The sequence below is a fragment of the Crinia signifera genome, chromosome 2 (genome assembly GCF_055691185.1).
Source record: "Crinia signifera chromosome 2, ASM5569118v1, whole genome shotgun sequence".
In the NCBI taxonomy this organism is placed as follows: domain Eukaryota; kingdom Metazoa; phylum Chordata; class Amphibia; order Anura; family Myobatrachidae; genus Crinia; species Crinia signifera.
The window spans coordinates 294,420,629-294,434,688 of NC_139218.1; the positions used below are offsets into that span (position 1 = coordinate 294,420,629).

General features: G+C 39.0%; 1 protein-coding gene across 18 annotated transcripts in view; it reads left to right on the forward strand.

Moving 5' to 3' along the window:
• MYCBP2 (MYC binding protein 2) overlaps positions 1 to 14,060 on the forward strand; it is a 217,426-nt gene that overhangs the window by 127,028 nt on the left and 76,338 nt on the right. For 17 of the 18 annotated variants that reach the window (XM_083168825.1, XM_083168824.1, XM_083168827.1 and 14 more), the window contains 8 exons: positions 602 to 651; positions 1,294 to 1,466; positions 1,866 to 2,010; positions 2,629 to 2,841; positions 3,245 to 3,300; positions 7,966 to 8,081; positions 10,945 to 11,042; positions 13,671 to 13,787. In XM_083168825.1, coding sequence (XP_083024951.1) covers positions 602 to 651; positions 1,294 to 1,466; positions 1,866 to 2,010; positions 2,629 to 2,841; positions 3,245 to 3,300; positions 7,966 to 8,081; positions 10,945 to 11,042; positions 13,671 to 13,787 — 968 coding nt within the window. The remainder of the gene's footprint in view (positions 1 to 601; positions 652 to 1,293; positions 1,467 to 1,865; positions 2,011 to 2,628; positions 2,842 to 3,244; positions 3,301 to 7,965; positions 8,082 to 10,944; positions 11,043 to 13,670; positions 13,788 to 14,060) is intronic. The other variant, XM_083168837.1, reaches the window with a different exon arrangement.

Consider the following 14,060-nt stretch of genomic DNA (forward strand, 5'->3'; position numbering starts at 1 on the left):
GCTTCAATGTTCTCGGCTCCCTGTCGGAGTACCGGCAGTCAGTATTCGGATGACTTTACACTGACTGTCGGAATCCGCTTTACCACACCCAGGCTGATGACAACAGGTTTCATTCACTTTTCTTGCTTGTGATTCAGCCTTGACTTTTTCCCATCTTTAAGATTGTATTCAATGGGAGCACTTCTGTCACCCTCCCCTGTCAATGTAGTAAGAGGGGTTGCTCAGAACGCCCATGCTGCCATTTAGGGGTAGCTCGATGTCGATGCTGCCATTTCTATTGCTCATGACTCCATACGCAACTGCAAGCTCTGCGATCACCCAGGGACTTGCATCCACCATATCGGTTTTCATGGCTAATTGCACATGCGCACTGGAAAATTGTCGCTCAGCTGGCAAACATCAGCTTTCTGTCTGCCTCTACATCAGGCCCCATATTGTGGTTGGCACAATGATACCACTTCAGTCACAGCTACACGTGGTTTTCTTTGGCCACTTTTGGTTTAAAGGAGTATAAACTATTTCTCTAATGACTGCTGGTAGCTAAAGCTCATATTTTTTTTGTATTGATTGAAACCTTGTTTTCCTCTTTTATATGCAACAGGAAGTGAATTGGAAGAAGATCTGGAAATTGTTGAAGAGGCCGCCCTACAGGTGACGTTCTAAATGTTAAACACTATTGCCAGGGTGATGTAATATATGTGAATTGCTATTCTGAAAAGTCTGTGACATTAATACAGTGGGAAAGTAGAGAAACATTTTGAAAGTAGAATTTAGGAGGTCCTGCACTTCTTACAGAGCGACTGTGAGCCACAGCCGGCATCAATATCCTGTATGAATGAGACACACTATAGAGGCTATCTTGTCACTACATCCGGGTATACAGTATACAGCAGGCATATTCCGACGGACAAAGTATTGAAATTGTCCAGTATGTACGCTCGATCACTACACATGATATCGGCGAGCCTATTGATGCAGGCATTCTAAGTTTCTGCAAAATAAGACAGCGGGCAGACTAGAGTGCTATGCTTCTCCAGTATAGCTGCCATTTATTAACTGCCGATACATTTGTCACACCTGATAATCAGACATGCAGGTCCTGGGCGTTTTCTATTTACAGTTTTATATATATAGATGTTTACTATTTTCCCACTCACTAACAAATCTAGATATGCAGAATGTATTTTGAATGTTATTGCTTACTATTTATCGAAGTACATATCTTGAATTTAATATTACAGAAATCTGTGTTAATTTGGGCGTGTGTTCATTTATGTGTTTTCTATTTTGCAGGTTTGCAAAACTCATTCAGGAATATTGGGGAAAGGACTTGCCTTATCACATTCTCCAACCATTCTGGAGGCTCTAGAGGGAAACCTTCCCCTGCAGATACAAAGCAATGAGCAGTCTTTTCTAGAGGACTTCATCACTTGTATGCCTGGGTCCAGTGGTGGAAGATTGGCAAGGTAAATATTCATTATTTCACAAATTAAACTTGCATTCAAAAAGTTGTACAAGTATTTTAAGTATATGTTATACTTTGCAATGTTTTAGAAAAACAGATTCCGATGGTGCTACATTCACAGGGTGCTGCCCCTCAAAATACTATGAGAGGGTTGCCCTTGGAATTGTACCAAGATGACAAGGTTTACTAGCTTTGCAAGTAAATGGCAAGCTCTGTAAGCAAGTTTAGACAGATCAAGAAATGAGCTTGGTTTGACACTTTTTATCTTGTTATGTTAATGTGTGTGGTATGTTACTCAATATGTTATTATATTGCATTGTACATGGTGTACTACTGTATGTATGCCAATCATCCAGTACCACACTAAACAGCTTGTGTTTATGAAAACTTTAAATCGCAGGTGGCTTCAACCTGACTCCTATGCTGAGCCGCAGAAGACTTCATTGATTCTTAATAAAGACGATATCCGATGTGGCTGGCCCACTACTATAACTGTACAGACAAAGGATCAATATGGGGATGTTGTTCATGTTCCCAATATGAAGGTATGTTGAGTGCACAAAGCCATGTAATAAGCTGAATTAATGCTGCATCTTGGCTTCTCTTTATACATTTTAGTTCTGTTAATAGCACATTGATAAGACACAAGAGAGAGGACCATACCATGATTTACTGATATGTAAGCCTTACCCGACAAATACATAATCCTTGAATAAGTTTGTATTGTCTAAATATCATGACCATTTGGCAGGTCAGTGCCATACGTACTTCAGATGGAATGTGATACAGGTGTTCTGTGGGGTAAATTCACACAAATTAAGATGTACTTCATGTACTCTTACCATTTGGGGTGGAATGAAAGTATCATTGGTTTTGCTTTTAAAAATGTTATTATGATGCACTAAAACTTTCTAAATTCATAGAAGTTAGACCTTTAAACGGTCTGCAGGGATGCATTTATCTCCAAAAACAAGTATGTCAAATTGACAGTAAATTCAGAGAGCTTCTTTTGAATACCATATTTTTGGTGCATAGTTCTGTCTATACCATAAGATCCTCTTGAAAACTGGTTCTCCTATATGCCCAAACACAGTCTTCCCTAGAACGTCACTATAATCTCCATACCAAGGTAAATTTATTTTTTTCTTACTGGCCTAATTTAGGTGGAAGTGAAAGCTGTACCCGTATCCCAAAAAAAGACTTCCATGCAGCAGGAGCAATTGAAAAAACTTCCCCGGATACCTGGCAGCCCGTCAGCCACCGCTTCTGCTGCCTCTGATATGACCTTTGGTGGACTTCCTTCACCCAAGCTTGAGGCTTCCTATGAGCCAATGATTGTGAAGGAAGCTCGTTACATTGCGATCACAATGATGAAGGTAAGGATGTGCAAAAAGATTGCAATATATTATTTGTTAAGTATATGTGTTTGTACATATACATTTATCTAAAATTACATCTGCACACAAAACAGCATGATTGTAGTTAAAATCTGAAGTTAATTGGCTGATACATCTATATACAGAAGCCACTCTTGCCTTGAGGTATTGTCCAGGATTTCTTGAATTTGGAAATGTGGCTTCATGGTGCCAGATATAGTGCAGTAAAAAAGTGTTTGTTTTTTTTGGCAGAAAAGGAAGAATATTCCCCTTCAGAGTATAATCACTAGACTGTCTTTCCACATTGCTGTAACTGTTTAATGGTTCTTTTTATATTGATATTAGTGCAGTAAAATAATTTGTTCTCTGCATTTGAATACAAAGACTTTTGCTTTCTTCACAGGCATATGAAAGCTATTCATTTGAAGAACTTCGATATGCCTCGCCAATGCCTAAAAGGTAAGTATCTATCTCTAGAAAATAAACCGCTTTGCCACTCACAACTTTCACATATTTATTGATGTTGATTTGTTGTTTTTTCAATCGCATACCTAATGCCTAATTATAGAAATATATAAAACCCATTTGTAGGGTATTCTAATTAACCATAATTGCTTTGCCAGAGGATTTTGTTTCACCTACCTGCAAAGCAACATCCACAATGAGCGCCATCTTTTTGGGGCTGTGGTGACGAAAACACAGGTTTTACTGAACCTGTGTGTGTTACATAAAGAAGTCGTTTTTCCGGGAGATGAAATTGGATACCGCATAAATATATATCCGTGGAAAATTTAAGAGAGCCTCCAGTTTTCCGCTCCCAATGTTTCATCGCACCTAATTGTGTAGTAGTAGTCACCAGAATTAGGGATCAGTATTTATATTTGGTTTATTGAATTGCTAAATTTCCACTACTGAAAATTTTATCAAAAGCTTAGTAAACTAATTACAGTAGAATTTATTCAGTGCACTCACAATTGTTTTTCTTTCAAACCTTGGGGCAGATGTATCATAGCAGCGCTTATTGCGCCGCTATGATACTTCCTGCTTCGCCTCAATAGCGAGGCGAAGCAGGAAGGGACATCGACAAGATGTATTAACATCTTGTACAAAAAAAGTTAGAAACTGGTATACAATACGGCGCAACAGGAGAATGCTTGAATATATGATGGAGTATGGTCCTCCTTATCCTGACATATGATTCCACTTTGGTTCAGTGTCCACTTCAAGTTGATCGATACTCGTGGTGAAGAAATAAAGCGAAAAAAAAGAAAAAATTACTCCTTTGTGTCCTTGATATTATAAATATTAATGTGGTGGAAAAGTGATTTTTTATGGTAAGCGTACCAAACTCACGTTAAGGTAAGTTGGTGTGAAGCACATCAAGGTTTCTTTAGTGTTATCTCTTGTGTTATCTTGAAGTGAATGTGACTCTTTCAATAGACTCCGAAGAGAAGAGGAAGAGAGAAGAATACAATTTGTGTAGAAGTGACGAGGATAACGTGTAAAAAATAATTTGTGAGGAGCTAATTTAGCGTACCTCACTCACCGAGAGTGAAAAAGGTATACATATATAAAGGTTTCTTTTTAGATTTGAAATGTGGGCGTACCCCAACTCACAGGAATGTAGATGGCGTCAATCTCATAAAGGTATCTTTCCTTGTTCTTTTCCTTATATATGTCGTCGTGGTTTGTTTCCAATTTGTCTCGGAGAAAAACCAGATGTACCATATATCAGAATATATACCAATGTTTTTAAACCAGAAAGAATGGGGGTGATGAAGACAATATATAGAGAATATTGTTTCTCACCCTTTATCTAATTTTGAGCTCAAGCAAAATTAATAGGTCAAAATATATGTAAAAAAGGAGGAAGGTGGGCGTACCCCAACTCACACTTGTGTGTCGGGTAGTCCACTCATAAAGGTTTCTTTACTATTTTCAGAGATTTGGAACCTCACAGCATTTTCATCAAATTTCCTCCCAGAGACATGCAAGACAAAGCGTATATCCTATATGTAGATATCTCCTTTACATATGGGTTAGATATAGGATAAACCATATGCTCATGGCGTACCTTACTCACCACTTTAGGTGGCGGCACGAAGCCTATAGCGGTTTCTTTCAAATGGTGGTGTACAGGGAGGAACGCCTTATTCTTATATACAGTATTTCTCCAAGATCAACCAGGTATTGAAAAGGTAAAAAAACTTTTATTCCAAGATATCCATAAAACAAACTGAGACCCACCGCGGGTATCACGCAGCAAAACAATAAGTCCAAGAGAAAAAAATAATAATAAAAACCAAAAAAACATCAGGTGTAAAAACAGTACAAGATTAAAAACAATACGTACATCCAAGGTGTGATGGCTGTTCACTCCTCTCCAGATGCCACTGGAGAGGAGTGAACAGCCATCACACCTTGGATGTACGTATTGTTTTTAATCTTGTACTGTTTTTACACCTGATGTTTTTTTGGTTTTTATTATTATTTTTTTCTCTTGGACTTATTGTTTTGCTGCGTGATACCCGCGGTGGGTCTCAGTTTGTTTTATGGATATCTTGGAATAAAAGTTTTTTTACCTTTTCAATACCTGGTTGATCTTGGAGAAATACTGTATATAAGAATAAGGCGTTCCTCCCTGTACACCACCATTTGAAAGAAACCGCTATAGGCTTCGTGCCGCCACCTAAAGTGGTGAGTAAGGTACGCCATGAGCATATGGTTTATCCTATATCTAACCCATATGTAAAGGAGATATCTACATATAGGATATACGCTTTGTCTTGCATGTCTCTGGGAGGAAATTTGATGAAAATGCTGTGAGGTTCCAAATCTCTGAAAATAGTAAAGAAACCTTTATGAGTGGACTACCCGACACACAAGTGTGAGTTGGGGTACGCCCACCTTCCTCCTTTTTTACATATATTTTGACCTATTAATTTTGCTTGAGCTCAAAATTAGATAAAGGGTGAGAAACAATATTCTCTATATATTGTCTTCATCACCCCCATTCTTTCTGGTTTAAAAACATTGGTATATATTCTGATATATGGTACATCTGGTTTTTCTCCGAGACAAATTGGAAACAAACCACGACGACATATATAAGGAAAAGAACAAGGAAAGATACCTTTATGAGATTGACGCCATCTACATTCCTGTGAGTTGGGGTACGCCCACATTTCAAATCTAAAAAGAAACCTTTATATATGTATACCTTTTTCACTCTCGGTGAGTGAGGTACGCTAAATTAGCTCCTCACAAATTATTTTTTACACGTTATCCTCGTCACTTCTACACAAATTGTATTCTTCTCTCTTCCTCTTCTCTTCGGAGTCCATTGAAAGAGTCACATTCACTTCAAGATAACACAAGAGATAACACTAAAGAAACCTTGATGTGCTTCACACCAACTTACCTTAACGTGAGTTTGGTACGCTTACCATAAAAAATCACTTTTCCACCACATTAATATTTATAATATCAAGGACACAAAGGAGTAATTTTTTCTTTTTTTTTTTCGCTTTATTTCTTCACCACGAGTATCGATCAACTTGAAGTGGACACTGAACCAAAGTGGAATCATATGTCAGGATAAGGAGGACCATACTCCATCATATATTCAAGCATTCTCCTGTTGCGCCGTATTGTATACCAGTTTCTAACTTTTTTTGTACAACATGTTTCTGTAAGTGTGGGTGACACTTAAAGGGACTGGGAACATCAGGGCTGCATAGCGCCATATACTATTCTGTCAATCCAAAACTTTTGTTGTATTAACATCTTGTCTGCCGAAGCGGGGGAGCGTAACTCCCCCCTCCGGCGATGTCCCTTTCTGGAGATAGCGCATCAGTTAATACTGATGCGGTATCTCCTGTCCCCCGGCCGGCAGCACTGGGCATGCGCGGGATCTCGCTGTTCACGCGAGATCCCCAGCGCAGCCCAGACCTAACAGCAGGGACAGCGCTGTCCCTGCTGTTAAGATAGGGCTTCGCCAGCCTGATGCTGGCGAAGCCAAACCCGGCTTCGTGCGGAATGGTCAGCGATGCTGACCGTTCATACATTCGGCCTGCTATCATTTTGATAGCAGCGCCGATATGGACAGGGGCGCATAGCGCCCCTGTCCATTACCGCATCCCGGCCGCTTTATACATGGGGGAGAAGCGGTATCAGTGCACATAACGTGCGCTAATACCCCTTCTCCCCCATAACGACCGTTCATACATCTGCCCCTGTATTGGCTGCCATTATTTTGGAAGTGTTGCCTGAAAATCTTTTAGCACTGAGGGGCAGATGTATTAAGCCTTAACGAGAGATAAATTCAAGTGTGATATGGAGAGATAAACGTCCAGCCAATCAGCTCCTTGCTGACTTTTTTCAAACACAGGCTGTAACATGGCAGTTAGCAGGTGATTGGCTGCACGTTTATCTCTCCTTATCACACTTGAATTTATCTCTGGTTAAAGCTTAATACATCTGCCCCTAAATGTGGCATATTTAATTACTCATTTATTAAGTTTGCAGTCAATTTCCCTGCGTGGTAAGCAAGTGGATTAATGCAGGACACTTATAGTGTGTACACACGGTCCGATTTCCTTTCCGATGTTGACGATATAGTCAACATCGGAATCGGATGCAGATCGCAAGGGTTTTAACCCTTGCGATCCGATCCCGATGCACGTTCACGTATCGGAAGCTAGAAAGTCTTGGCTGCCTTGTCTATATAGTGCAGATCTGCACTATATAGTCAAGATTGGATGCAAATCGGATGTGCCTTAAGATCGGATCGTGGATAGGATCTTAAGGCACATCTGACCGTGTGTGCACACCATAAGAGTTACATGTAGGAATCTATAGGTTACCCCACACTTAATGTGGATATTTATGCACCCTCTGGGGTAACAACCCTTAATTGTAGGGCTCAGGGCTGATAATTAACAACCATGAAACCCTGCAGTTACTTAAATCTTGTTTAATCTTTACGCAATTCTATTCTCCATTGCCGTACCATCTCATTATATTTATATTGGTTTATGGCTATTAAAATAATCCCTTCAGCAGCAGGAAAAACTCATATGAAAATTGTGTATGCTCCATTACCCTTTGTTTTATCATTTTCAGGCCAAGTGAAAACATGTTAATAAGAGTTAACAACGATGGCACCTACTGTGCAAACTGGACTCCTGGAGCGGTCGGTCTTTACACTATACATGTTACCATTGATGGAATAGAAATAGGTACAGTATATTTACACTTAGTACTTATTTTTTATATATATAAACAAATTTATATATATTTTTTTTAATGTTCTCTGAAACCACTTGATGACACGTGCAAAGGCTCTCTGCGGCAGGGCTGGACTGGCCCTCAGGGGCACAGGAGAAGACCAAAAATGTGTTTTGGTCTACTTCTCTTTCTTCCCCTAACATTTACATCTAATTGACCTGATCCTATTGATAGAAGTGTTTCTGACTGTCTGCAAATGATAAAGAAGCTGACTGTATAACACTCGCCAAGAAGGTTATGACACAAACACACAAACACATACTTGTATGTTGAGGGTTGCTGCATCTTCCTAGAAGATAAAATCCATTTAATAAGGACAATTTCTACATCAGGGTTAAGCACGTCTTTTACACTTTGAGTGATGTCCAAAATATCTGCAAAAAATGCCAGCGTCGCTCACATTGGTTATATAAATTTAAATAACCAATGTTGCATAAAAACAAAATTAAAAAAGATTATATTTATTAATTTATTGCCAGTTTCGTATATAGAGCAGCATATTCCGTTGTGCTTTACAATAGGAGACTGATATAAAAAACTGGGTATTTACAGACATATTTCCTAAAGAAGGTAAATATTACAGGTTATTATGAAGAATAAAAAATCTTGCTTGCCAATTTTCACACCTATTTTGACAAATTCACTTGGCACTTAAATGATTAAACTTTTTTCTTAACATGTTTTACAGGACAGTGTGGTGGAGGCCATACTCAAAGCTGTGTTGTCTCTTTAAAATTTGAACCTAGATTTAGCAGAAAAAACATCCTTTTATCCTTATTGAAAGATAAATTCAAATTTGTTCAATTTATTTTGGCCTTCTGTATAGCATGTAAGCTCTGTCTTGCAGGTATCACAATATCATTTTTTATAGCGATGGATGCTGTAGAGGCAGGACCTCATTTAGCCTGAGGTTGTATCCAGTTTTCATGTAAATCAGAATATTGTGATTCTAGCTTTAAGCTATGATTCTACAAGGGAGCCTTTGCTAGATTGAATGCAACATGCCATCATTGAAAAGGCACATTCTTTTAGATAAGTGAGCACCTTCCTGTAGCATCTCTCATGCAGCCACCATGTTCCCTGTTCTTACTGTACGTTGGCTACATTTCTCAGTTTCAATGCTTCAGGACTCATTTTTGCTCACTTGAGATTGAAGGCTGGTGCACCAGAAGTTATGAATATACCAACCCATGTTGTCAGGATGTTGATATTTGTAGTACACTGTCAAATCCTTGACAGTGCCAGTCACTTGCTTCTTTATTTCCTCCTCCCCTCTCAAAGCCAGCAGCTCCAACACCTCATCATCCCTCCACATGTCACCTTGCTTTTTCTAGTCCTGTGTGAAAAACCATGGTCACGCCTGTTCACACTGGTGGACACCCGTGTATTTCCCATGAATAACCCTGCAAAAACACGTGAGCAATTACTGGGGCATTACACCCAGGAATTTCACTCACACCCATTCACACTGAGACACAATACGGGAAATTACTGCTTGCCCTGGCAAAAACCCAGGTTTTTGTGGCAGTGAGAACTGGGTATAACTGTAAGCATACAAATACAGAATTATCTCTGTATCTGTTATTTGCAATTTTATATACAGTAACACTAGTTAAAAGCCTATATAACACTAGTTAAAATGATGGCTTCTGCAATGTACTTTCACTTTGAGCTGTGAGTTTTTAGCCCACAAACTGTCCACCCCTCCCCCAGTCCCTGTCTGCTCCTACCTTCCATCTCTGTCTTCTCTCTCTCCATAGCCAGTTTTTAAACAGATCAGTGTCCCTGCACAGGGGTGGACAGTTTGTGGGATAAAAACTCACAGCTCAAAGTGAAATTACATTGCAGAAGCCATAATTTTCACAGGCTTTTAACTAGTGTTATATAAAGTTGCAAATTCTTCCTTTCACTTTCTATTATAACCTCTTTTAGCACAGAAAGGAGTAATTTGGTCCGTCGATTGGCCTCTAGTGGTCAATGGCGGTACTTCACCTCATAGAGGTTAGTAGTTAGATCTAGAAATATTTTATCTACGTATCTATAAAATTACTGATGTACCACTGCCTTCGCCATTCCTAAGAATGGGCTGCAAACAGCACCACACTTCCCAGGCTTCTTTTTGAAGAAGGGCACTCACCATTTCGCAGATAAAAATTGCAGCTTTATTTAATCCATTAAAATATTGAACTGGGTCGACGTTTCGGTCTGCATTTCAGACCTTTTTCAAGACAAAAACAGCCAAATATACATGAGATCATTCTCCACCAGAGACCTCTACGTATCTATAACGATACAGATGTACCACTGCACTCGCCATTCCTAAGAATGGGGTGCAAACAGCACCACACTTCCCAGGCTGGGCCCCCTGTATTTGTAGCTATATATTTATCTATATATACCAGCGTACCTGCACTCACCCTAGCAGGGGGTTGCCCCAAGGCCACACCATGGTGTGCCAGATATAGTCCAGTATTCCCGGATAGGGAAAAGGAGCACTCACCAAATCAGATATGTAAAAAACTTTTTGTTTTATTTTGAATAAAGAAAAAAACACATACCAAGTGAAGCTGTCAAAAAACTCTGTTTAGATCCAGAAAGGATCTTTGTCAAGGAGACGTATATAAATACCAAGTCCACAATTGGTTAATGGAGCCAGCAGTCCTGAGGTACATCTGTGACAGCATCCAGAGACATATAGCTATATACATAAATATATAGATATATCTAACTATCTATCTATATAGATTAGAGCATTCCATTCAAGTGTCCATTACGGATTTATGATTTGTTTTTGTTTTTCGTTGGTTTCTGTAGATGCAGGGTTAGAGGTCAAGGTAAAGGACCCACCTAAAGGCATGATACCCCCTGGGACCCAATTAGTAAAGCAAAAAGCAGAGCCTCAACCCAATAAGGTTTGTCTTTTATTATTTTTAACAAAATGTGTATAATATGATGTGAAATTTTCAGACTTTTTATGATGTTGCTTTTATTATTATTTATTTATTACCAGTTTCTTATATAGCGCACACATATTCCGCAGCGCTTTACAGAGAATATTTGAACATTCACATCAATCCCTACCCCAGTGGAGCTTACAATCTATATTCCCTACCACATGTACACGCACACACAGACATTCTAGGGTTAATTTTGTTAGGAGCAAAATAACCTACCAGTATATTTTTTGGATTGTGGGAGGAAACCGGAGTACCCGGAGGAAACTCACGCAAGTACGGAGAGAATATACAAACTCCACACAGTTAGGCCCATGGTTGCAATCGAACCCATGACCTCAGTGCTGTGAGGCAGTAATGCTAACCATCTGTACTGCCATTTATTCAAATGTAAAAGTTTCCATTTTATTCGCAAACTTGGGTTTTTCCTGCACAAGGAATATTTCAAGTACACTTCTTTACCTTATCAAGTTTCCAATCCTAGTTATTCTTTTCAGTGCAAAAGAAGACCTTTACTTGTCCAAAATCATAAGCAGACATGAGTTCAAACCAGAATCCGAAGTCACCCTTGTGACACACATTGTGCACTTACCCACGTTGGCCCTGTTAAACTCTGATGCTTACCGTGTGGATGTTGAAAAGCCTCCACAGAGGTCAAGGACAAATTAAAAGGAAGCATTTGTGGAAAAGATGGGAATGGAAAAATGTTCTCCATTTATGGGGTACTCCATCCTATGACTGTTGTAAATTAGTCTTCATTTTTTTCCACTCTTGTGTGGAGCAATTTCTTGTCTATCCTTTAGCAGAATTAAGAGATAAGCTAAATGGATGTATTTTCAGAAATTGGAAACCTATTGGAACAGTGTCTAAACATCATTATAAGTTGTAGTAGTTATTAGCCACGCTATCCAAAATTATGAATGCAAGTAGATGTCTTATAAGAATTCTATATTTCTGTTTATACGATTTTACTGGGCTTTCACATGTAATGTATTACCTGTAGAGCTACCGCCTGTAAAAATATGGTTTCGGAAAAGAGTATTATTCTCTTAGAAGTCAGAATAACAATATGTTTCAAACGCAAATCATACAAAAGATTGAATACATGCCAATCTGCATAGAGTGGTACTTATATGGAGACGATGTATGTGCGGAACAAATGAGATGGGGCCCTGCTTGCTAGAATCCAGCCTAAATTGAGAGGATGACACTAAGACCGTAGTTGGAATGTGACCGAAGATAGGACTGTGGCAGTTGAAACACTGCAGGATTAGACTCTGATGTGAGCATAGTCTAGGCTTAAATGATCTGAGACCGCGGTTGAAAGATTAAAAGTTGGTGAAGGAATCTGGTCAGGAAGCTTATAGAGTGGGAGTAGAAAGCAGGGCACGCCCTGCAAGTTTCACTGGTTGTGGTGGTCAGCAGAGGAGTGGGGCTGAGGCTGACCTAAAAGGGTAAGAGGGAGGGCCTGATTCTGAGTTACAGAGAATGCTGATAGTCTCTTAAATAGTAAATGTTTTTCATCTCATGCACCTGAATAGCTAGAAAGTCTCATTGTGTGTATGCAAAGTCTTAGTAGCAGTAGAGATGCATGGTGGTTATTCAGATGCACGGAGATGCAATATCTAATGGGTGTTTTATTGGAGTATTGTGGGGATGTCACTTTCCCTGTGCAAACTCCAATGCTTAATCACTTACAATGAAGGCCATGAGTTGACAGGAAATCTGGACCTAGCTTGGGGCAGATGCTAGTTCCAATGATGTGTTTAATGACAAAAAAGGCGCTAATGGTATTGTTGCGTCTGAGGGACACAAAGTGGGCACCCAAGTACCTGCACATTCAGACAGTCATTTTTACCCCAAGAAGGTTTTTGTTACTAGAATTAGCAGTGGAACTGCAGCAAAATACACTAATGCACCTGTAACATGTCACTCAAAGTCAGCTGCCGAGGCGGTTTTATGATGAGGGGAGCGTTCTATTTATTTATTTTACAGTTTCTTATATATCGCAACAGATTCCGTTGCGCTTTATAATAGTAGACCGTGATAGAACAAACTGGGTTACAACAGACACTCGAAGGTACAAATTTATAGGGACATTGGAGGGAACCACAAGGACATGCACCAGTAATAGTATCTATGTATATATGATTTATGTAGATATAGATGTAGATATTTATGTATCTATGTATATAGTTATACAAAGTTAGCTTCATTGGATTTATGGCAATAAATGGAGGCCATTTACTTTGTTCACAGCATTTAGGACAGATTGTAAATGGATAAGGGAAAGCTATATAGGAAGAGGTTACTGTAAATGGATAAGGGAAAGCTATATAGGAAGAGGTTACAGTAGTCAAGATACAGTAGGCTATAATAAGAGAATGGATAAGAGTTTTGGTAACATTTGCAATCAAAATATATAATTTATTTTTTTTGTCAGAAACCAGCAACAACCTGTAATATCTTTCCTAATCATTTACCTTGTAATGTTTGGCTTTATTATGATTTTAGTCTGTTTTTTTTTTCTGTGTACGGGCGCTTATGTTAGGTTTTCTCTTCTTTCTGTCTACTTCTACCTCATAGGTTCGCAAATTTGTGGCCAAGGACAGTGCAGGGCTCCGTATTCGTAGCCACCCTTCACTTCAGAGTGAGCAGATAGGCATAGTGAAAGTCAATGGAACCATCGCTTTTATTGATGAGGTAATGCCTTAGGCATCTAAGGACATTTAATATTGTTCCATGTCCCAACAGATTACATAATCATCAATTTGGTTTATTTAAACAGCACAGATAATTGTTTAATGTGAAAATATTTCTTGGTTATCTATCTTAACAATGCTGTGACAGTATTGAGTGTGAAGGAGAAGTGTTTTATCAAGTGGGAAGCTGTCTACACCATTAATCTCCCAGATTATAAAACAAATCACTGTTCTGTATCTGAATTCTTAGGATTCAACTATAGTAGACAGATTT